The sequence below is a fragment of the Manis javanica genome, chromosome 15 (assembly GCF_040802235.1).
Source record: "Manis javanica isolate MJ-LG chromosome 15, MJ_LKY, whole genome shotgun sequence".
Lineage (NCBI taxonomy): Eukaryota > Metazoa > Chordata > Mammalia > Pholidota > Manidae > Manis > Manis javanica.
This window is the reverse complement of record NC_133170.1, coordinates 73955811-73981113: the sequence shown is the minus strand read 5'-3', so window position 1 is coordinate 73981113 and position 25303 is coordinate 73955811. Positions and strand designations below refer to the sequence as shown.

At 48.1% G+C, this 25303-nt stretch overlaps 1 protein-coding gene across 3 annotated transcripts in view; it reads left to right on the top strand.

The window, feature by feature from the left end:
- Positions 1-25303, top strand: part of KSR2 (kinase suppressor of ras 2) — a 371798-nt gene that overhangs the window by 319821 nt on the left and 26674 nt on the right. For all 3 annotated transcript variants that reach the window (XM_073222345.1, XM_073222344.1, XM_073222346.1), the window contains one exon: positions 24664-24760. In XM_073222345.1, the coding sequence (XP_073078446.1) occupies positions 24664-24760 (97 nt within the window). The remainder of the gene's footprint in view (positions 1-24663; positions 24761-25303) is intronic.

Sequence of the window (25303 nt, the reverse complement as noted above, 5' to 3'; positions counted from 1 at the left end):
CACACCTTAGGGGCTCATTGATTTTTGGGAAACTGCAGAAATCTAAGGAGAGGTTTGCATTAAGAGAAACTGTATTTAGCATCTACGTTTTCCATTCTCTAGATGTCGAGTGTCCAGAAATCTCTGCCTGTGGGGTGCATTGTTCTGTTCATGTTTGGCCTTCCTGTGTGGCTGGGAGGAAAGAGGGAAGAGAAGAATTGGATATGAGGGTGGGGCAGAGAGGGAAGATGAGGGCGCTTGGGTGCTGGCAACACACGCTGAGAATGAGACTGCAGAACTACATCAGGTTCAGGGAGCAAAATCAAGGGCATTTGGCTGGCATGTTGATTGTGGGTACCTCTGAGCCATTCAAGAGGCAATGCTAAGTAGGCATTTCGGTATACCATTGTTCAGAGGTGAGTTTTAGATTAAAACTAAGATTTAGATTAGAGATAGAAGACTGGGAGCCGTGGGCTTGGAGAGGTGGCCCGGGGCAGGGCTTCCCGGGCCTGAGCATGTATCACAGGCCCCTGGAGGGCTTGAGCAAGCACAGACTGCTGGGCCGACGGTGTTTCAGCAAGGGAGAGTGGTCAGCAATTTCAGACAGGACAGGCAAGATAACTGCAGAGGTGTCCCTCAGAGCTCCTGCAACCTTAATATTTTGTTGGCCTGTGGTTTTACATGTATTTGCAGACATCCCTCTTTCACCTACCCAGTGACACTGACAGCCCCACCTGTGATTCTAGGGGCATGTCACATGCATTTCCAGGTTGGGGCTGAGGTTCGGTAGGAATGGAGCTCTTCGCCCTCCAAACCGGAAGGATGATGGGACTGTTTTAGTGATGCTAGTGACAGTCATCAGAGGGTGCTGAGGCCCAGCTGGGAGATCCATTCCCAGGAACAGTTCACAGCAGGAAAGAGCTGAAGTGCATCAGATTGGCTGTGCACTTTCTAGCTGTGCATCAGTAGCTGAGGCTAGAAATGAATCTACTCCGGGGAGACGTTCTCTCGGCACTGTGCACTGTTGTTTTCAAAACCAGTCATTGGTGTTCAGCCATTGCTATCCTTTAAAAATAAGGAAGGGAAGTCAGTTGCTTGGTTGAATCATTCTTAATACAGAAGAGGGCTTTGTTGTGAAATATTTATCAAGGGGAACATATTTGGTGAGCACCTACCACATGCCGGGGTCTGTGCTAAGGACTGTGCTTCATTTAATTATTGTGGCTCCTCCAAATATCTCCAAATATCTCACACAGCTGGTGTGATGCTGAGTCGGCATATAACTTGGACCTCTCTGATTCTTGAGCTTGAGCCTTAACCCCAGCGGGCTGTTTGGTGCCATCTCAAAGACTGAATTAATTCTTGGTTTGAATATTTGGCTTCTCTCCAAGGATTTCTAGCTTAGTTTCATAGATCACTGTCGTGGTCTGGCTACTTCTCTTACCTTGGGTACATAGTAAAATGTATGGGAACTTTCCCCATACAGAAACTTTAAAGTGAAAAAAGTTCTTGCATGTCAAAGTGAAGCTTGTGTCCTCCAGCGCCTGGCCTTGTGGGTCATCAGAAAATACAACGGGATGGTCACCGACATAGCCTGTGGGAAAATGTTTGGTCTACCAGTTGTCTGGATCTGAACAATTAAACTGTGGTGCAAATTTGCCAGCGTAAGTTTTTCTTTTGTACTGGTAATTGTTTTGTCTTTCTGAGCTTTAGTTTCTGCATCTTTACAGTGCTGGTTATAATAGTCCCTACCTTGTGAGATTGTTGTGAGAATTGAGTTCATATAGATAAGGCACCCAGAAAAGAGCCTGTCACACACCAAGTGTGATGCATGTGTGGGCATTTCTGGTTGCAACTATTATTACTACTAGCTCTGCATCACGGGTATCCAAAGGAGGTGACGTAAACACAACTCATGTCCTGTGCAGCAAAAAGCAGAACATTGGATAGAGTCAGAGACCTGGATGAACTCGGCCTTGTCATTTGCTGGCTGTGTGACACTGGACAAATCTCTTCACCTCTCTGAGCCTCAGTGTTCTTATCTATGAAGTGGGGATAACGGTGTCTATTTCCCTGGGTGGCTAGGAAGAGTAGATGGAACGGCAGAGCTGAAAACTCATCCTAAAGTGACTGGGACTAGAGAAATGTGGAATACTTTTTAAAAACATTATAATAGTAATAGATAGTTTACAACACATTAACTTCATGTCCAGTTTGACTGTCAGAACTCTGACTTTTACCAGCTGCCAGCTGAGGTGGAACTTGGGTAATTGGTGGAGATGGGATCTGAACTCACGTCTGCTGTTGTTGTTGAAGCAGGTATCCAGAAGTACTTGATTGGTGAAGGAAATTTTCTTGTTGAATTGGCAGGTGGCCTGGACCCAGGTTTAAAATTGGGACAGCAATTGAGGGGGCCCCCAATCAGTTCTCCCCTTCTGGGGCTCTAACCATTCACTGGTCTCTGGGGCAGTGACCACACTAGGCTGTGACTGACAGATATAGGGCCCCTCTCTTGTCATCCTCTCCGTTTGCCAGCAGCAGAGAGTCTTGTGGCTGAGAAGCTGTTCTTGCCTTTAATCAAAAGGTTTGTCTCTGAGTCCTCTTCAAAAGAGGATTCCGTTTCTTCTAGGTGTTCAAAAGACCCAGAGGGGCACAGATCAAGCATCTTCAAAGGCAGGAAAGGCATCGCAACCATCTTCGGAATTTCCGCGGCTGAGGCCGGTCCCTCCGAGGCAGCTATTAGGACAGTCCTTTGGGACTTTGAGGCACAGATCAAGGATTCTTGGTGGGCGTGCTTGGAAGTGTTTGTACGCCAGCGAGGGCTGTCACAGTGGCAGCTTGGTCAGCTGGGTCTGATCTCTCTCTGAGCAGCAAGGGCTGCCTTTGACAGGCTCTCAAACTGGAGAGGCTGCACTGTAGCCCAGTGGGTTATTATTCTTTCCTGTGAAGAAAGCACCTTTCTTAGGTGCAGTGGGCCTGCCAGCCTTTGTTCGGCCTTCCAACTCTGCCTCCCACGCTCTCCCCTTCCTCCCCTGCTTTCTGCCTTGTGGCGGCACCCCCGTGGGGCTGACCTCACCACCCAGCTACAGAGCATGGAGATGAAAACCAGTGCTATGTAAGTGGACCTTCCACTAGGTGCTCACAGGGCCCGGAGAGGGTGAGGAAGGAGCCAAGCCTTCAAGTAGTTATACTGCTGTGACCTTAGACAAGCCTTTATCCTTTGTAGCTCCCAGATTTTTTGTCTGTGAAACAATTATAACATTATGTAGTTCATCCTTATCTGGGTCATTTACCTCCTTGTCTGGCTGGGCGTGGTTGGCCTAAGCTGAAACCCTTAGGAGTGAATGATCTCTCATCCATCCATCCATCCATCTTCTCATCAGTTCATCCATCTTATAGCCCTGCCCCCTTCACAGACTCACTCTCCTCTCTTTCCCATCCATTCATCCACTTAACATCCACCTACCTATTCAACTGCGCATCCATCCATCGACCCATCCATCCATCCACCCATCCATCCATGCATCCATTCATCCATCCTCCCATCCTTCCACCTATCCATCCATGCACTCAGCCACCCACTCATCTAATGATCTAGCCGTCGAGCCATTCAGCAGATCGTTGCTCAGAGCCTGCTATTAGGCTTTACCAGGTGCTGGGAATGAGCATTTGGGACTTTCCTTCTTGGGACATGATGAAGTCAGTGTTTCATAATTAAAGCCAACTCCCTGAAGCAAGGCAAGACAGGAGGGTACAGTGGGGAGGCTGTGGTCAGCAGCATCTTGGCATCACTGTGTTACAGCGGCCAATAAATTCGCCTACAGAATCATCCATCGAATGGGATTTCAGCAGACTGCACATCTGTGGAAATGAACCGTGGGCCACATTCCCAGATATCAAAAGAAAGCAGATATCAAAAGAAAGTGAAAAATCAAGCAGCAAGGCTGAAAGACTCAGAATCATCTTCATCTCCATGTTGCCTTCCCTTTGGTTCTAATTTTTGTGGAACTCTGTGCTGATGAGCATGGAAGCCGAGACCCTGATAATAAATGGAGGAGGAGCAAGTGGTCAGAGGGTGGTCTTGGGAAGTGGGGGGTGGGGGAGAAGGTCCCAACTGAGTGGGCTCTGAGGTAGCTTAGAATACCTCCCATAGTTGGTGGTGGGGAAGGGGCTGCAGACCGAAAGTCAGGGATGTTCTGTGCCTACTTTACACTCCATTAGTTCCCAACTCATAACAATTAATCAGTGGCGGGCTGGAATTTACTTACTCATTACCTATAGAGAAAATGTTTGCTAAGCAAATCAGCAGTTCAAACAAGATCACAGACGGGTAGGTTTAACCCACTCAAGAAAACCAATCAGAGTAAGAGCCTTGACCATTCACTATTTGCAGACAGATGGAGCTGCTGGTGACAGACACCCATTGGCCTTAACGGTTCTTGCCTTGCAATTCCAGAGACCTTCACTTTATCTCAGAATGGTCCCTCTCTAAGGAGCACATCCCATCTGCTCCTGCCCCATCCAGTCCGAATTTGACAGTTGGCTGTGTTGCCATTTTGGTATCCCAGTTAAAGCCTTCGGTCAGCCCTCGTAAGAAGTCTCTTGGGGTCAAGAGTCAAAACCATCCCTGTTAAAGCCTTCGGTCAACCTTTGTAAGAGGTCTCTGGGGGGTCAAGAGTCAAAACCAGAGGCTTTGAACTCCTTCCCTTGTGGGAGATGAATGCCATGGCTTTCTTTAAATGTCCTAAAGATCTCTGGTCCTCTCATTTGAGGAAGGCCTCTTGGACTTGGAGTGGGGAGACCTGGTTTCCCATCTTGCTGCTGGATGGCCTCTGGCCAGTCATTTGGGCTCTGTAATCCTCAGCTTCCTCATCTGCAGAATGGGCTTGCTGATGCCTGTCCCACAGAATTGTTTCAAGCAGTAGGTTAAACCAGGAAAACGAAAGTGTTTGTAAACAAAAAAATTTCCAACAGATGTGGTGGGGGGCAGATAGTTGTCAGATGGATATCAATGAAAATGAGATTTTTTTCCTTTATTGTGTCAAAATGAGTGTTTTCAGGTTTTCTAGTATTCGTAATCTTGGTTTAACAGTAGGACTACCTCGGGAGCTTTTTAATCACGAGTAATGCCTGGACTCCACCCCTACCCCACGACGATCCTGATTCAGTAGGTCTGGGGGCAGGGCCTAGCTGTCTTTTGTTTCAGCTTTCCAGGTAGTTCTATCATGGAACCAAGTTTAGGAACCGCTGTACCATTCCCAGAATGAGCCGTGTAAGACTTCTCCTTCCCCCTCTCAGAATCAAAACAGCACTGTGACAGGGACCCTGGAATCTTAGACAATGGTGCAGCCCCTCCCCCATAACTTCCAGGTTGCTATAATCATTCTCTGAGAAGGGTGGGGTGTATCTTAGTTGTCAAGGTTAGTGAGCAGGGCAAATGTGGTAACACAAGTACATTCTCTGTGATGCTGAAAACAGTTTAGACTCAACAGTTGGTAGCTAACATCACTCTTGGCACCTGTTAGAGGTTGGCTGATAAAATGCCAGAAACAGGTGGCTCTTGAGGTTCCCTAGCATAAAATTCAAGAGCAAAATCCAGATTCCAAAGAGCAGCAAAAGCCATGGTGATAGGGAGAGTTCTTACTGAAAGAGCAGGAGTAATAATCATAAGGAGAGTTAGTATTTCATGAGTTCTTACTAAGCACCAGGGCTCCTGCTAAATAAACCCTTTACTTGAATGGCTTTGGGTCATTTCCCAGCTACTTGCCTGAAGTAGGTACGACTGTTATTTCACTTCACAGACGAGGGACCCGGGGTAAGTGACTCTCCAAACCCAGGGAGGAGTCAGGCCCACTGGGGTTTGAGAGCCCCAGGTGGGCTCCAGAGCCTCTGCACTGCGAATCGGAGAGGATGCAGGCAGTGACCACAGGCCCTGCCCTGGGTGGCCAGGCACATGCTTGGAGCCTTTCAGGGTGTGCTGAAGCAGACCCCATCCTCACGCCCTGTCTTCTCAAGAGAATCTAGACCTGAGCTCTAGCCTGGGCTCCCCAACTTAGCACCCGGGTACACTTCCTCTCTGAGCCTCAGTTTCCTGGCCTGTAAAATGGGGATGATGAGACGGCATGAGCTTAAGTGGAGGATCACAGGGGATGATGCCGGTAAAGGACCTAGAATAGTGCATGTGAGGAGTGCTAGCGAAAGGCGGTGGTCATCTGAGCCATGGCATTTCTCTGGGCAGCTTGCATAGACCCAAGCGTCTCTCCGTGTTCAGCTGTGCACCCCTGGGCAACTTCCCATTTCTTGGCCCCCACGGATGAGGACAACATAGTACCCACCTCATCAGCTTGTCACCACGGGTTAAATGATAGAAAATATGCCCATGCTTAGAAAAGCACAGAGCACATCTAAGTGTTAGCTGCTGCTGTTATCATTAATGTGTTGTTAATTCATTTGTTTATTTTTATTTTTCTCCCTCTACTAAAGCGTAAGTTCCAAAAGGGCTGAGGTGTTGCTGACACGGTAGTAGGTGCTCAATAAATACTTGAACAAATGAGTGAGGGAATGAATGAATGAGCACTAGCTTTCAGGTGATACACATCTCTCAGAACATGGGGGTTTCAGGTGCCCCCCACGGTAAACATCTCTGGTGGCTTTGATGTGCTGTGATGGGACTTGTGAACTCAGCCGTGCACAAGACTTTACCCCCTGGTCGGTCTGTCTCAAGACAGAGTGGCCTTAACCCCTCCTTTAGAAGTGATGCCCCTTTGGATCCCCGCACATCTTCCCAGATGTGAAACCCAGCAGTTAATTTCCCCCTGGCTTTGGGGGAAATGCCCCTGACCATCGCTTCCATGTCAGTTTCCTGTGTGAAGACTGTAAACCTCTCGGCACATTGGCTTGGCCTTGGAGGTACCCCAGAGAAATAACTGCCTCACTGCCCCAGCCACCATGTCAGGCTCACTTCCGCGGGGCACAACAAGGGGCCAGAGTGGCAGTAGGCTGGGGCCCAGTCACATGGGGCAAGGGTTTCATCATTCTGCCATGGAAGACTCTTGAAGGATTTTTGGGGTGGGAGGTGTGGAGTGGGGGTAACATGATTCCTTTTTCAAGTCACAAAGTTCATTTCCTCTGCTGTGTGAAGAGCAGAATTGGGGTGGGAGGTGGGAAGACCCCTGAGAGGCTATTGGTCCGTCATACAAGGGCTCTTAGGACTTCCTGAGAGCCGGGAGGCCTTCCTTGAGGCCCCCATGCCTCAGTGGTACTGGAACCATGTGTGAATGAGTCTCTGGTCAATGCTTTCCCCTCTGCCTTCTCTGCACCTCTGCTAGGAGCCTTCCTCCCTGGCTGTCCCCCTCTGTGCCCACCCCCAGGTTGAATGTGGGTACTCACATGCCTGCCTCCTCCACTGGACTCGAAATTCCAGGAGGTCCCAGCCTGTTTCACTGAACTGTGTGACCCTGGAGCCTAACACTCAGTCAGCCGGTCAGCCAGTCACCCAGTCTGCTGCTGTCTGAATTCATGCCTTTGGTGGTTCCCCAAAGGAAGAGAGGAAATGAACGTGTTGTTATTGTTATTTTCCTTTGGAGGAGTAGCTGCATTTTCTTTAGCACTCTCTGTGAGCCAGATACAACAGTGAGCATTTTTTAGATGAATTATTTAATTTTCAGAACAGTGAGGTAGGTTCCTTAAATCCAGTTTTAAGGTGGATGAAAAATCTGAGGCTGAGAAAGAAAAAGCAACATGTAGTAGTGGATTCACATCTGGGTATTTCTTTGACTCCTCATGGAGATGGTATTCTCCCCCTTATTTTGTAGATAAGAAAACCGAGGCTCAGAGAGGTTAAATAATGTGCCTGGATTAGTCGGCTAGGAGACACCCAAGTCTGCAATTTACTCTGAAGCCCATGAGCTCTCCCCTGGGCCTCTATCCGGCTTCTCCCCTTGCAGGAGAAAATCTTAGGTGTGCCTCTCCACTTGTGGCCTGGAAAGGCCCCAGACCAGTTCCCTTCTCCCATTTCCTTTGTGGTTTGGGAAGCTGCCCTGGGAGGCAACTGTCAGGTCTGTGAACAACACGGCTCTGCTGGCTCCAAGAGGATGGTTATTTCTGAATTTTGGAAGCGAACAGACCCTCACGTGCATGCACCAAACAGAATTTGCAACCTGAAATTGACAACTCAGAAAAAAAATATATCAATGTTTGCTGAGTGGGAAAAGAGGTGAGATTGGCTGGAAAGAGAAATGTCATTTTCAGGCTGCCAAAAAGAGTGTTAACAGATGATATGTAGAACCAATAAAATCCATAGTCTTAATTCTTCCAGGCTGCCTAGTTGAAATAATTTATGAAATTGCATCTGAGAGTCTTGACATTTAACTTATAATTTTGATAGAGATGATGTTTTGTTGGCTCAATTTGGTGGCGTATGTATCAACTTTGAAGGCTCCTTCCCAGTCATTACTCGAAACCTGTGTCCCCAAGTGAAATTTTCAAAAATGGCTTTGTTAATAATTCATGCATCTATTCATTCACTTGTCTGTCCAGCCAGCCACACACACAACACAGATAGTCAGCAATCATTATATCCAAGTTGGAAAAGGTGAAAGAGAAGTGTGTGAGGAGTGTGACAAGAACTCACGGAGGGGGGCGATGGGCTCTTTCCTGAAGAGTAAGACATTTTGGAAGAAATGAGGAGTGGAGGAAGGATGTTTTCGATGGAGGCAGCAGTATAGCCAAAGGCAAGAAGGTGGGAGAAAGGTGATGCCACATTCGGAAGATTACCAGTAGGCCAGTTAGTGAGGAACAAGTGGTGTCACCTGGGAACATACAATAGGCGCCAACGTGTGAGGTCTCCTGAGCCTCAGGGATGAGTGATGATAATAGTAACAGTGGAGAGTTATTGAGCCACACTGTGTGCCAGGCACTGTTGCTGAGTGTGTTATTAAATGTTACTTTGTGTTATTGACTGCTCACCGCCACCCTGAGAGTTGAATAAGATCAGGTGTTCCCATCTGTTTGGGCTGCCATAACAAAATGCTATAGACCGAGCAGCCTATAAACAGCTGACATTCACCTCTCCCAGTTCTGGAGGCCGGGAAGTCTAAGGCCAAGGTGCTGGCAGATGGAGTGTCTGGTGAGGGCCCCCTGCTTGGTTCATAAGTGGCTGTCTTATCACAGTGCCCTCACATGGTGGAAGGGGTGCCGAAGCCCTCTGGGGTCTCTTCTGTAGGGGCGCTCATCCCACCGTGATGGTGGAACCCTTCCCAGGGGCCCCACCTCCAACTACCATGTTAGGGATTAGGTTTCAACATAGGAATTTTGGAGGCGCGCAAACATACATTCTGTAGCAGGCGCCAAGAAGCTTTGTTACTTGTTCAGGGTTCCCTGGGTGCAAGCAACGGAAGTACAGCTCAGCTTCAGCAGGAAGCTGGGGGCAATCTGACGAAAAACACGAAGACAAACAAAAACACAAACACAAAGACACAGAAGCAGAATGTCTGGGCTCTGGTCTTAGGGGAAAGTATCCCCACGTGCTGGCTCCAAGGTTTGGAAGACACCCTGAGCCTCCATTTCCCTGCTCTACAGTGGATCCAACTATACACCCACCTGCAGTGTGGCTGCGATGAGGTGATAGCTTCCACACTGGTGGACAGGTCAGTCAGGACTCTGGTCCTGAGCTGTGGGGAGTGAGCGCTCTCCCTGGTCCTAACTCTGTCTGCATCCCGGCCCTGGCCTGGGCATCCCTTCCCGGCAACCCCCCAGAGCATCCCCGAGTGCGTGAACCAGGGAAGCTCAGGTGGCTGGCCTTTCCTCCTTAAGACCCCTGCAGCTTTGCCCTGGAAGCTTTGTAGATAGAAGCTGGAGTGCCAAGAGGATTTAAAGAGGCCTGGTAGAACAAGATTACTGGGGGGAACATTGAAAAGGAATTCTCTTGATGCCCTGGAGTTAGCTTAAGGGGAAAAAAAAGAACCCTGAATGAACTTAAATGCCAACTTGACCCATTTCTGAGAAGCTGGCACAGACCTATATTTTGTCAGAGCACCTTCTAAATTGGGTTGGGGGGGTGGCAGGACTTTCAACTGAAACAGATGACCAAGGGGAAGCTTGGTGAGTAATGGAAATATTTGTGATAGGATTACGTGGAATTTTCATCTTTCCCACGAAGATGCAACATTGTCATGTTACCACCTTTTGGGGCACAGAATCTGTGTTTTTAATCTCTCTGGACATTTATTTTCTGTTTTTAAATGATGAGAGGCGAGGGCATATCCCTGAGGTGACTTGCATTCTATCTGAGAAGCAGGAGAAAGCTATTAACAAAAACATGAAATTGAATCCTACTGAGCAGATTCTCATTTACCTCTGCGTCTTTAGAACTACTGTGCCGCCCAGTTAAGTATCTGCGGGCATTTGGAAAAGAACCACGTTTCCTCATCATCAAGGAAATTGCAGGTCCCATCCCAGAGACTTTGGTTTCCCTGGTGATGTGTCACCCTGTGAAAGTGTCACCCTAGCCAGAGCATCTTATTTTATTTTGCTGTTGTCTCTCTCTCTTTTCTTTTCTTATGTCCTCCTTTCCTTTGTCACTATGTGATTCAGTGCTTTTTGGGGCCAGTGGTACTCATCCTGCCTTCTGGAAACTTTGACTCATTTAAAGCCCACGCCTGCAAACCCTTTCCTCCTGCCAATTCCCTTTAAAGGTCCTGCAGTCAGGATCAGATAGGCTTATGCTGCACTGACAAACAACCGTGAAATCTCCATGGCACACTCATAAAGTTTATTTCTCCCTCATGCTGCAGGTTGGGCAGCTGTCTTCCATGCAGTTACTCAGGGATCCAGGATATTCAAATCCTGTGGCTGTGCCCTATCATCATAGGGCCTCTAAGGTCACCGTGGCACAAAAGAAGAGAGACTGCAGATGGGTACTCCTCAGGACCCTATCCAGGAAATCACAGGGGCCAGAATCATGGCATGGGAAGTCACTGGGAAGTGCACCCTGTGGTGGGAAAGGGAGGGAGCAATATGGAGAACTTAGTGGCCATATGGCATTGTCTCTTCCACACAAGAGTTTCCTAAGTTAATCCCCACCTCCCAAGTCCTGTGAGGTAGATTTGGCTTGTCCACTTGCATTTATTTTAAGCAACTTGCCCAAAGGCTTACAACTGAAAAGTCCCAGGACTGTATCCAGCACCTTGTTCTGTCCAACTCCAAACTCTATGTTACTGCCTCGCCGACAGTCTCTCTCCTCTCTACTGTCTCTTTCTATTTCTGAAAGGAATGATTCCTTCCAGCACCCTCTGCTGTCCCTAGATGTTTTTCCATTGCCTTGGGGATATGAAATGGTAGTTCAAGTTCATTGCCTTCCCAGTGATCATCCCGTAATGCTGCCTATCCCACCTGACTTAAGTCCCCTCAGTGGTCTAGCTTTACCTGCAAAGCTTCCAGGGCAAGGGACACGGTGTTCTTTGCTGTCAAGGTGGCAGAGGCATGGGCTGTAGAAACTAGGGGGGATTCCTTCTCTGGTTTACAAGGCTGCAAAGTCAGGGGTTTACCTATTTCCCAGAGTGGGCTTCTTTACAGCTACCAGAGCAAGAGGGGAGTGGCGATTTTTGTGAATTCCCCATCTTTTTTTCTTTAAACAACTGCACTGAATTTATATATAATATATAAATTTTGTGTAGTTATATATACTTATATATTTACATATGTATATATAAATTATATGTAATACATAATTATATAACTATATGTGTTTATATTCATATATAGAAATTCATAAAGTTCACTCATTGAAAGTATCCATATAGTTTGATGGTTTTTAGTATATTTACAAAGTTGAGCAACTCTCATCAAATCCAATTTCAGAACACTTTATCCCCTCAAAAGGAACCCTGTATCCCTTAATGTTCACTCCTTCCCCAACTCCCCAGCTCCCCCTAACCCCTGGCAACCTGAACTTCCAGTTTTCTGCTGAAGAATCTTTGTGTTGGGGCATGTCAGAGGCCTGGGGAAATACAGACAGAGTGCTATCTGAGACGAGAAAGAGGCCGTGGCCAGCTCTGCATTGGCACAACTATACTGCCATTGCTCTCCCCATCTCCAGTCGCTAAAGCATCCCTGGGGACAGACATAGATATACATATAAGTGCAAAGACACACACACACATACATGGATGCACATACATAAATATGCACGCATACGTGAACTGCATCCATGCACACAAATTCACATATATATATACACATGTTCATGTGCATAATCATACATTCAGAGAGAGGCACTTGCACACATAAACAAGAATGCACATACATGTACCGGTGTGCACAGACATGTGTCATTGCCTGTGGCATTTGACCCAGCTGTAGTGGTCCTTTGTGAGGTGGCAGTAGGTCAGGTAATTTCCCCCCAGTTGGTCCTGTCCAAACCTGTGGTCTGTACGGAGGGCATTCTAAAGCAACTTGGGTGAGTATTTGTCCAGCTAAATTGGTGTCCAGGGGCTGCCTGGGGAGGCTCTGCTGGGTGTGGTGTAGGGATCCAGGCAGGAAATTATGGAAGAGAAGAGGCAGGAGACTTAGAACCTTGTAAATGATATGACATGGACACGTTGAGTCACAACATGTCTGGGTGGGGTGTGTCCTTCAGTGGAGCCCCCTACCTGTCTGGGGTAGCAGCAGGCAGCCCAGCCTGGCTTGCAGATTAGTTCCTGACCTGCGTTCGTGCTGGCCCCCGTTCTGTATCCCTCCCCCTCATCAGCTCAGCTGAACCCCAAGCACAGCCATGTCCCTGCACCTGTGACACTTGCTGACACTGTCTCACATGGTGTCCGCCTTGCCTGCTAGGCCTGATATCCCCACACCTAGCTGGGACTGTTGGATGGACGGATGAGGGGAAGGCCAGGCTGGTGAATGAACAGAAAAGCCACTTGCCCTTGACCACACCCAGTTCCCAGTGAAGAGGAAGATGGTTCAAACTTGTCACACTCCTAGTTTTAGCAACCCAATTTCTGTTGACCCACTCCAATTTCTTAAACAAGGATCAACAAACATTTTCTGTAAAGGGCCAGATGGTGAATATTTTTGGCTTTGCTATACGGTCTCTGTTGCAGCTACCCAACTCTGCCATTGTAGCACAAAAGCATTTGTGGACGATGCGCAAAGGGTGTGGCTGTGTTCCAATAAAACGTTATTCATGGACATGGAAATTTGAATTTCATGTAATTCTCATGTCACAAAATATTCCTTTGAATTTTTTAAACTTGTATTTAAAGGTGTAAAAACTAGTCTTAGCTCATGGACTATATAAAAACAGGCAGTGGGCTATAAAATCCTTAGCAGAGTGCTCATGGGATCGTTCAACAAATGGTATTTATTATTCTTAGGAAGCAATGTGGCTCTGTGGCTGCAGGCACAAGATTTAGCCTCAGACTGGTCTGGGCTTAAGCCAGGCTGAGCCCCTGAAAGCACCACCCTGGGAAATTCCATCCCCTTCTGCATTTCAGATTCGCCATCTCTTCCATGCAAGAGGTAGGCCCAGTGATCTTTAATACTAATCTACAGCCTGAATTAAAGAAATTTCTCTGCATATTCTCGTACACCTTGGTTGGGTAGGTTCTACGCTCTGGCACATTCTCAGCATCTGCAAGGAAGGGAGAATTTCCCACCTCCCCTTTCCACCTGCCCCCCGCCCCCTTCCCTTCACACTCTTGGGCACTGGGCCCCGTGGCTGGAAAGGACACCATCGTTTTGTGGGCTTATGCTCACTACTCATCTCTCTGCCTCTTCTCCTCTTAACAGCCACACAGTTATATTAAAAAAATCAAATAGTAAATGCTATCTTCCTCATTAAGGGCTGAACTTTCTCAGGGGGAGAGTGCGGTTGGGACTTTCACCTAAGGACCAGCCACTTACTGTGCACCCAGAACATGCGAAGCCCCGTGTAGAAGACGGGGGCAAGAAATGCTTCCTGCCCAGGAAGAGTCCCAGCCGGAGAGCCTTCCAAGCCAGGCTGAGTTCCTTGGACTTTGAATTCTGTTCGGACTGTACTCTTATTTCAGTTTGCTCCCACTTCAATATTTTCCAAACTGTCCATAGAATAAACATTGTGTATCTGGTTCCATCTCAGTCTAACTCACAGGTGCTTTTTTCCTTAAATTTTTTTCTCATTTTACAAAAGTAATATGTGTTTATTGGAGAAAAATTAGAAAAGAGAGAGAAGCAGCAAGGAAAAAACTTGTAAAGCTCCTGATGCCACTATTCTAACACCTGGAAGTCTATCCCCAGGGGATTTCTAATGCATATAAATTAGGTGGTATGCATATATATTTTTAAACGGTAATTCAGTTTTACTGTTCGGCTATAAAAAAATGTGTGGTCAGAGAGCAACAAGAACTGATGTGTTTCCATATCCAGCCCTGGAGGGCAGGGCTAGTGGTCTGTTTGGGTTTTCAGTGCCACATTGATGCACTGCAGAGAGAAGAGGCTGGAAGCTTCATTGCTAATTTGATCCATTTGGCTTGAGAGCTATTACATGTGCTAAGCCAGTAGGGAAAGATCTGCCTTGGCACTAAGTAAACCCTCCCAGCTGCGGTGGACAATGGGAAGGTGGAGGGTTACGGGAGTCAGTCATTCATCAGCTCATCCATTCACAAGTTCCAGGACAGCTCTGAGTACCACCCCTGGCCCGGCCGGCTGTATGCTGCCCTCTGGGCCTCCACGGATCAGGAAGCTCTGAAGACTCTCACAGAGGGTCCGGCCCTCTTCAGCCTGCTTTGTGTGTCTCCGGGTGGCAGGTGGGGATTCCCAGACAGAAGCAGCCAGTGAACAAACAGGCCAAACATAGGCTGGCCCTGAATTTGGAAGGTGGAAGGAAAGGCCTGGAGTTGGGTGGCAGGGGGACCCAGGTTTCCAGAGGTCAGGCCGTCTGAGTTGGGCTCAGTCAGTTTTTCCTTTGCTAAAACATCTTTTTCCAAGGGATCTTATGAAATTGCAGAAAGATATAATGCTTCCAGCCCTGGACTCAAATCCAGACCCTGTTGCTTGCTGACTATGGGGCCCTGGGTAGGCTACGCAGTTCCCTGCATGGCAACCTCCTTGCTTGTAACGAGGCCTCCCCTCCTGGGAAGGATGGAGAAGGAGTTTTCCTCGTACGAGAGCTCCATAAACTGAGACTATCTCTTACCTTGCTTCATCTCCAAGCAGTGCTAAGTCGTGGGTATGAAAACTGGACACATAGGTCATACATAGATAACCTCATGGTTCACAAAGCCCTGTGAGTTCCCAAGATGTTAGGGACCTTGTCCAAGATCACACTGCTAGGCAGGGGAAGACGTACCTCTCAGGTGGCTCTGATTCTGATGTGGGTGCGCCTGTCTGGGCTGGCTTACTGCCTTGGTTGCCTCATTTGTACAACAGGAATAACCACCCCCATTTTAGAGGGTCATTGGAAGCATTAAGCAATGTGATGCCTGGAAACCTTCCGCCCGTGTCCTCATCCCCAGGCGGGCCTTCAGGAGATGGGCATTAGCCTCAACAAGCCGATCCCTCCTTGGAGAGATAGGGAGCATTTGGTTAGAAGTTGCCAGAAATCAGTCCCGAGCCTTTGCCCCGAAACGTGATGAGGTGGGAAGGGGGCCCCTGCTCTCCCCTTCTGAGATGCCAACCCTGTCTGCCTTTTAATGGTGGTACCCCTTCCCCATCCCCTTAGCCTCTACTTGAGCCCATGTTTGTTTCTCCAGCATCCTGATTGTAACTCGCAGTTACGCTGTCTGCTGTTTGTCTCCTCCACTGCAGTGAAGCCCCACCAGGACAAGGAAGTGTTCCTTTCGGCGTGTCACTGCACGCACCTGGCCCATGGTACCTGGTTATTTCATAATCGGCAGGAGGGGAGGGTTTAGAGGTGGCAGGATTAAATGAGTCAGGGTTTCCCGGAAGGTAGGACAGGGACTGCCAGCCCCAAATAGCATTAAATCACATAGGGAGACAATTGTTTTTCTCTTCAATTCCCTTTCCATCCTTCTGGGGACATTAAGGAGAAAGTTTCCATTCAGGGCTAGTAATTAACACCTTCCTAAACCTTACTTGCTTAGCATTTTTTAAAACAAAGAGCAGGCCTCCAACTCAAACCCTTTGGCAGACCACAAGGCCAAGGTAGGATTTAATTTTGTTTTTTGGATGTGTGTGTTTTCATTGTGTTTATGTTTATATTTATTTGGGGTTAGAGGTTCTGGCTTTCTTCCTGGTCATGATAAAAGTTTCTTTTTGAAATATACTTATTTTTTTCAAAGGCAATGCAGTTAAAGAAAACTGTTAGCAGGTGAGAAATGATGTGAGTTGGCTGATCTTAAGGTGGTTCTGGAGTGACTGCAGTGTCAGGGATTCTGAATGAGATGCAGTCTGACCCTTAGGAGATGCTAGAAAATATGCTATGGGGTTAGGAAGGAGCATGTCCCAGGCTGTCTTTGGACAAGATCAAAAAGAGCAGGTCTTGGATGGTGGTGGCTGGACCATACAGTGTGACCAGATACAGGGGTCCAGCTGGGCTACCATTTCCTGGCAGTTCTCCCTGCAGTGACCTTGGGGCCTGGGCCTCCCCACCTGACCACCTGTGCCCTTGGAACACTCCCTGCCTTTTAAAGCCCAGGCCCGGGAGGACAGAAAGTCTCCAGCTGCCCAGAAGCATGGAGTCACAGTCAGGGACAAGAGCACCCCCTGATGGGCAGCACCCTCATCTCAGCCTTTGAAGGGCCCAGAGCATCCCACCCGTGGGCTCTGGACTTAGCAAATTCAGATCCACCTCTGGGGAGAAGAATCCAGTGGGACCGAGAGCCTAAGCATTCTCTTCCTTCCCCACTTCTCCAAGCTCTGCAGCAATTACAAAGGCTGGAGGAGGGCAGAAAGATGCCCATTAGAAAAAATTAAGCCCTGCTTTCATGGGCAGCGAGCGTCCTGCTTTGCATATTCCCATGCCTGGCTGGCTGCTGTCATCTTTCTTGTCTGGTTGGGACATGAGCCTTCCCCACCCAACCCCTTACTTAATAGGACTCTGTAACTCTTCATTTCCTGGGTGCACATCAACTTAAGCAGGTGGCAAGCAGCTGATATTTCTCACTGGCTTTCCAGTATTTCCCATTTTTATAGGAAGCTAACCTGGCATTTTTTTTATTATAAAGCCACAGGGTCCCAGAGTTTAGCATCTTCAGTGTTAGATTCATGAAAGACTTGGAAGTTAGAGATTGCTTGCAGCTGTAATTTGACAGACCATGCTACGTGTCGCTTGGAATGCGATTTATTTGCACACAGGGGGCAGGGTGATGGATATACAGAGGGCAATTAAGTGGTTTTGAGTTTTAAGAGGTAGGGATTGCTTAGACGTGAGTGAGCAGGAAGGGGGTAAGTCCCTGCTGACAGAACCAAGTGTTTTTAAAATAACAGCTGACTTTGAAACCAACTGCCTTGAGAATGCAAAGCAGGCAGAGCTGAGGGCTATTCCCACCAAGCTGTTTCCTCTGTTTGGAGGATCAACAGTTGAGAAGGACAGGCCCTGGGAGATGCTGTCTAGAGTCCAGCCATGTGGCCTTTGCTGTATTACTTAGACATGCCACTTAGTCCTACCCCAGGGCCTTTGCACAGGCTAGGCCTTCAGGCAGGAACCATCTTCCCCCAGATATTTACACGGCTGGCTTCTTTCTTCATTCAGCTCTTGACATGAAGGTCATCTCCCCAGAGTAGTTTCCCCAACCATCCTTGCTAAGGAAACCCCCAGCTCCACCACTCTGTCCAGTAAATCTGTTTATTCTCTGTAGAGCCAGTGTCTCTCTGAATTTCTCATCTACTAGCTTGCTTACTTGCTTGTTGCCTGACTTCTCTAGAGGGGAAGCCCCATAAGGTTCAAGACTGGGCCAATCTTGCATACTGCATCTCCTTTACCTGCAATGCTACCAGGCCCACTCCCTAAATGGATTGTGAACTTAACCAGTTATCTCTGGGCCTCAGTAAAATGAGATCAACCTTGAGCAGCACATCTCCAAAAAGGGTCCCCAGACCAGCAGCATAAGCATTACCTGGGAGCTTGTTAGAAAGGCAGATTCTCAGGACCCCACCCAGACTCCCAGAATCAGAATCTCTTCAGGGTCAGACCGGCATCCTTGTTTTAAGAAGCCCTTTCAGGGTACTCTGACACATGCTCAAGCTTGTCAGCCACACTGGCATGGTGCTTAAATACCTGCAAAGTCTAGGCAGGTGGTATCAATGCAGGAGGTAGACCAGGTGTGGCAGAGGAGACCGTCCATGCCATGTCCAGGGACATCCAAATTTAAGACCAAGCATGCCTGAAAACCCCATGCTCCCTCCATCCCAAATGGACCATCTGTTTCTCTCAACTAGAGCTCCTTAGGGCTTTACCCTAGAAAAGCCCATGAGTGAATAAGCTGGTAAAGGTAAAGATGTGGACCCCTAAGAAGCTGTTTCTGTTTTATTGGATGTGATGCTCTGCTGGGGCTCTCACTCCCTAGAATACTGGCAGGGGAGGTCTGTCCACATGAGCGGCTGCAGCATTGCATCCATTCCTTCCTCCAGAACATTTTGTGTGTTGGGAGTACAGCAGCCGCCAGATAGACCAAGACTCTGCCGTCACAGAGCCTACAGTCTGTGGGGGGCTTTGGGGGGAGACAGCCTGTAATGAGAGACTCCGTCTGCTGTGTGCACAATTGGAACCATGTAAAGATGCAACGACAGCGTCCAGTTCAGGATGCTGCAGGGACCCACAGGGCAGAAGGGATCTCGCTGGGGAGGCCTTGGAGGAGAGATGGGGAGAGCACTGCAGGCTGAGGAAACAGCACAAGCAAAGGCCCTGAGGTAGGCTGGTGTAGCTGGAGCTCAGGCAGCCAAAAGGGAGAGTCCAACAAGAAGAAGACGGAACAGTCTGCAGGAACCAGACTGTGCAGGGCCTTTGGGGACTGGAGGAGTTGGGTCTCCAGAGAGCAGCCCTCGGAGCAGGGGTGGAGCCTGGTCAGCTTTGCATTTTTAAGTGGCCACTCGGAGTGCTGGATGGAGAACAAACTGGGGAAGGCTGAGAGGCCAGGAGGGGCAGTTGCGGTCATCCAGGCAGGATAGTAGTATTATTAGTGACAATATTAATGATGATAGGAGCCACTGTTCAAGGAACGCATGTCCTGCCCGGACACTGGGCCAAACACTGTACTTGTGCAATCTCATTTCAGCCTTACACACCCCTCTCCCCTGATGAAACATGCTTACTGCCCCACTGGATTCGTTTCCTAATTGCAGCTATAACAAATTACCACAAACTTAGTAGCTTAAAACAACAAAAATTATATTACAGTTCTGGAGGTCAGAAGTCTAAAATGGGCCTCACAGAGCTAAAATCAAAGCGTCAGCAGGGCCTTGTTCCTTTCTGGAATCACTAGGGGAGAATCCGTTGCTTAGCTTCTCTGGCTTCTAGAAGCTGCCCACATTCCTCTGCTCATGACCTCCTCCTCCATCTTCAAAAGCAGCGATGGCTGGTAGGGCCCTCGGCCCATCACAACATCCTGATGTCCTCTTCTGCACCAACCCCCCCCTGCCTCTCTCTTTGGCCTCCCCCCTTCCCTCTTAAGGACCCTTGTGATGCCATCGGGCCCACCCAGACAGTCCAGGACAATCTCCCCACCGCAGGAGCCTTAACTGAATCACACCTGCAAAGCCCCTTTGGCCATGTAAGGTTCCTGAGGATCAGGACGTGGGCATCTTTGGGGACCATTACTCAGCCCACCACACCCACGGCCACAGGTGCAGACACTGCCCGGATGAGACATAGTGAGACTCCAGGGTCATGAGGGCTGGGAGGTGGCAGAGCTGGGCTGCGAGCCTGTGTGCCACTGCTCCCAAGGCATTGCCCCCAGCCACCCGCCAGCCCCACTCCCCACTGTTCCCACCAGCCTGGGTCCCTGGGCTTGGTGGTGAGGAGGCCGGAGGAGGGAAAGAAAGGGGTTGCCTCAGGCAGCTGGATTTCTTCCCACCTGCTGTTTTGGCAGAGGGAGCCAGTTTGGACAGAGGCCCTTGGAGATAAACCATCTAGGTGGTTTTATCTCATTGTTTCTGATGATCTTCATTTAGGCTCTAAGTCTTGCCAGGCCCTCTTGGCCAAAAGGCTGTCTGTGTCACCTGGGATATGGGGCCCAAGGCCAGACTGACTTGAGCTGCCTGGGGTCAGGGCCAGAGAGATGGTAGGCTTACAGGTAAGGTGGGAAATTCCCAGTCCTTGTTCCTCTTCTTGGGGAAACACGATCTTTCTTGCAGAGAAGACACCAAGAAGGCATGTGTACGTGTGTACCGGGGCCCATATGCCTACTGCCCCAGAGCTAGAGGAATACTAAATGTAGTCTTAAGCCTCTAAAACACCTTCTCCTGACCTCCAGACTGCGACCGAGGCCAGCAGGCCTCATCAACCTTCACTGCCTAGGTGATGTCAGTGACGCCGTTAAGCTACCACCCGCTGAGGGCCTGTGGTGTGCCTGGGCCTCAGGGGAAGCTCAGAAGCAAAAGGTGGGCGTTAAGAGCATAAACCCTGGAGTCAGGCTGCCTGGGTCCCAGCTCCACCTAACTTCTCTGAGCCTCGGTTTCCTGATCTGAAAAATGGGGCTGATCCCATACTTCATTAAACCTAAGTTACCATCAGTTAAACTATGCAATATTTCTTCTATGTGCTACAAAAAAAGAAAAAGAAATTCAGTGCCAGAGAAACTGTAACTTGTCATTGAACACCAGACATACTCTGATTTCAGAGATGTTCAAATGCAAGGAAATGTGCATCTTGGAGTGAATGAAACATGGCAAGAATACCCACCTCTCTGCTGCCTGACACATAGAAAGGGCTCAGTGCACATTAGCTGCTATTGTTGGTATTATCTTCATTTTACAGAAGAGGAAACTGGGGCTGAAGTCACTTCTGAGGTTACCCAGCAAGTAGTAAATGGCAGAGTTGGGATTTGGGCTCCCTCAGCTGTGTGTCTCTTTAACAGCCTGAAAATCATGTCCAACACCTGGGCATCCGCACTGCAGAGAAGGTGACAGGAACAGGCTGACACCACGGCTGCGTGTCCATGAGCAGGTCCTCAGCCCCTCGGGTCTCCACAGCCTCACCTGTAAGATGGGGGGTGATAGTGTGGATCCTGCAGAATTGCTGGGAAGACTCGTGAGGTGACTTAGGTCCCACACCTGTGCTCATAAACCTGCCTACTCTCGGCCCTTCTTGTCCCCATTACTCCCCTGCAAGCAGCGTTTCAGACGCCAGTGTTAGCCACAGCAATTCCAAGCTCAGAGCGATTGCTCGGACACTTGGACTGACTTGCCTGGACTGTCTGAGCCTCGTCACTCTGGAAACCTGCTCCTGCTTAGTGCTCAGCTTTTCTCTGTACCTGCTCTTCAACACCTGGGCGGGCACAGCCAGGCCTGGAACCCCTAATTCTTCTGCAGACCCTGCCACTCAGGACTGCGAAGAGCTCAGAAATGGATACCTGGGGTATTCGTATTGGTTTAGATTTTCTTTTAAATTTCAACACTGTATGTTTATTGTTTATCCTTTCCTTGATGACTTTTTAAGTAAACTTTAAGTATGTTAATACCTGGCAAAGTGCCCAGATCCTAAGAGTACAGTCTGATGAATTTCCACGAAATACCCACGAGTCAGTATCCAAACCAAAACACAGAATATCTCCTGCCCCCAAATTCCCTGCATGCCCCTATCCAGCCTTCCCAGCCCCCGGGGTCACCACTACACTGACTTCCAGCCCATGGATCAGTTTTATCTGCTTGTGTACTTTATATAAATGGAATCATTCGGTGTGAGTCTTGTGTGTCTGGTTTCTTTTGTTCAACATTATGTTTATGAACATCACCCGCGTCTTTTGCAGTTAGCAGTAGTCTATTATTATACAGTATAGTGTAAAGTTACAGTTGACCCTTGAGCAACGTGGGGGTTAGGGATGCTGACCCCATACACAGTTGCAAATCCATGTACAACTTTTGACTCCCCCAAAACTTGACTACTAATAGCCTACTGTTGACCAGAAGCCTTACTGATGATGTAAAGTCAGCTGACATGTTTTGTATATTATATACTATATTTTTAGAGTAAAGTAAGCTAGAGAAAAGAAAATGTTTTTCAAATTTTCACAGATCTTCAGAAAATTTTCTAATGTATTTGTTGGAAACACCTGTGTATAAATGGACCCCCAAAGTTCAAACCCACATTGTTCAAGGGTCAGCTGTATTTTGTTATGTGGATATATCACTATGAACCCCTTTTTCCTGTTGAAGAACATTTAGATTGGTTCCAGTTTGGGGCTTATATGTGTGGGTTGCTGTTAACATTCTGGTGTATTCTAGTACATGTCTGTGGGTAAATATGGGTATGCATGCCTGCTGGGGACGTACTTAGTAGAGGAATTGCAGGTGGTGGGTTATTTGTGTATTTCACTTTAGTAGGTATTCCAGTTTAGACCCACCCATCAGTGTTAGTTTGTCCAGGGGCTCCAAAAGCCATCAGGTAGTGGGAGAGGCAGACTTCAGCAGCTGCCACCAGAGAGGAGGATTTGAGCAGGGAAGGAAGACAGGGATGAACATCTGAAGCCTGCAATTTGTATGCGGTGACTCTGGGCAGGAGAGTCTGGGAGTCCTGGAGCCCACTGCGATTATTTGCTCTGCCGTCTGCAGTGGGGATGGTATTTTCTGGGCTCTGGCCTGTAATGAGTGTAGGTGGCTGTTCAAGAACGGAGCAGCCAGGGGAAGGAGTCCGCCCACGGTCTCTGCCATCCTGAATACTTAAATGTCAATATGGTCTAATTGGCTGCACAGCCCGCTCCCCTCAGCCCTCTCCTCCAGCAGCCACAGTGAGCACACTGCCGTGGACAGCAGCAGGGGACATCTTTGAGTCATCGTGGCTGCCTTCTGCAGGATTACGGGGTGACCTTGGACAGGTGAATCAGACTCCCAGTGAGTCAGCCACCCTGAGAATCTCACCTTAAGCAGGTGAAGAAATGAATCTTAGTCAAAGATCATGGGTGGTTACAGGTAGCATTTTGGATGGGTAGTGAGTAAGTGGGTGGATGGATAGACAGGTAGAAAGGTAGATAGACAGTAGATCGACAGATAGATGCAATGAGGTAGATAGTAGATGGACAGACAGATGCAATGTGTGTGTATAAATTTATAATTTATATATGTTTCTAAGAGTGTGTATATGTTTACCATTTTATTGATCATTAATTGCATCTTGTAAGAGTTGGCATTTCATTTCATGAATACTAACTAGATGCCTACACCTTTACACACCTGATTTCATGTGGTAACATAACAACCTTAGAAAGCAGGAGCTGTTGACCCCATTTTACAGATAGTGAAACTGAGGCTCAGAGAAGTTAACTCACCTGCCCAAGGTTACACAGCCACTAACTGACAAACCAGGATTCCAACCCATAGACTGTGACTTGGCCTCTGTTCTAACCACTGTACAACAGTTCCCTCCAGGTGCCAGGCATGGCACTGAGTCCCTTCTCTCATTCCAACCTCATGCAAACTCTACAAGGTAGGTATCATTAGTTTTCTTTGATGAATGAGGAAACTAAGCCCAAGAGAGGTTAGGAGACCCATCCAAAGACACCCAGGAAGTGAGCAGAACTGGGATTCAAACTGAGATCCCTGCGATACCAGGGTTATAGTGCTAGCCGCACGATCGCAGCTGAGTCTAGCCACACCAGGGCTCAATAAATACTAAAGGAATGAATAAAATGCCTAAAATCTTTTAGCGGTAAAGTCATAGACTAAAAGAAAAATTCAAGCCAACATTGGATGTGGTGAGCCAGGCATAGCGCTGGGAGCTGGGAACGCAATGGCTAATCTAGGATTCATTCCTTCACTCACTCACTCATTCACTAGTTCATTCAGTGAATGCTTATTGAGTGCCTGCTCAGTGGGTTGCAGGAATTGGGTTCATGGTGCAAAAATAGATGGTTAGACATGTGGGCAACTAAATGAGAAGGTGGTGCTGTCACTGCCTGATGTCCTTTTTCATCTTGTCATTTATCTCAAACCACTGGTCCTCAAAATGAACTCATTGAGGCTGAAAATAATTTGAAAAGTCCTCTATGTAGACAGGCTTTTGGGTTTTGGGGAGTATCTTTGGTATTTACTCAACCCCGTCTAAAGGCTTGAATGCATCATTTGCTGACAGTACTTAGTACACGTCAGCCACCGCCTTGCTGGCCTTTCACCATTGTCCCCCTACACCAGCGGCTCCCGGTGAGTGGGAGCAGCTGGGATGCTTGGCCGGCAGAATGATGTCTGAGTGGTGTCTGAGGACTCCAGAAGGTGTTGGTTATGTGCAGTTTTCCATCTGTGAGACCTCAGGACAGATGGAGCCTGGCAAACTTGCTTCCGAGCGAGGTTAGATTCTGCAGATATCCTTGGGTGCTGGGGGGGCATTGGTGAGGTTCTAAAGAACTCCCAAAGAACTTGTTCCCAGATCCACATCCCACAACCAGATCTGAAGTCCAGTAGCAGGTGTCTTATCCCTTAGGCGTGACAGTGGCATGTCCATATGTCCGCTCCCTTATTTGTCACTTTCTAGTAACTGTTTGTCGATTGCTCTCACCTTCACAATTTGCCGATCATTTATCTTGTCCTTTTGCTTTGCAGCCTCTGTAAGGGACGGACACTCTATTCTGTGGTGAGGGATGCCAAGATCGTCTTAGATGTCAACAAAACAAGGCAGATTGCCCAAGAAATTGTGAAGGTACCATTTTCCCCTGAACCTTGGAAAGACCCAGCCCTCTTCTGGGACTCGTGGTCTGGCGTTAGACCAACAGCCTGGACTTGAAAGAAATTACACTTGATCTGAAAAGTACCAGGTTGCCTGTAAATAAGAATTTGCCAAGATATGACCCTTAGGGATGGTGCCAGCATTCGCTTTCCATCTGGTGCCTCCTCCTCGTGGTGACGGGACATGTTCAGGGACCAGGAAGAAGTTCTCCCTGTTTTAAACCCTTACCTCTCAAATCCTTGAATTCCCATGAGTGCAAGCCATCATTCTCTCTCTCTCTCTCTCTCTCTCTCTCTCTCTCTCTCTCTCTCTCTCTCTCTCTCTCTCTCTCTCTCTCTCTCTCTCTCAGCAGCTGCTGGGGAAATGTCAAATTGTTGGGTATTGTTTGAGATTAAAACAAATGGGAACATCCTGTGTTTTCTGGCAGGTGTCTCATTAGTCAGTTGTACTGAAGCTTTTATTTCCCCACTGGAAGTGTTAGGACTAAGCTGCAAGAAGAAATAAAATGCGACTGCG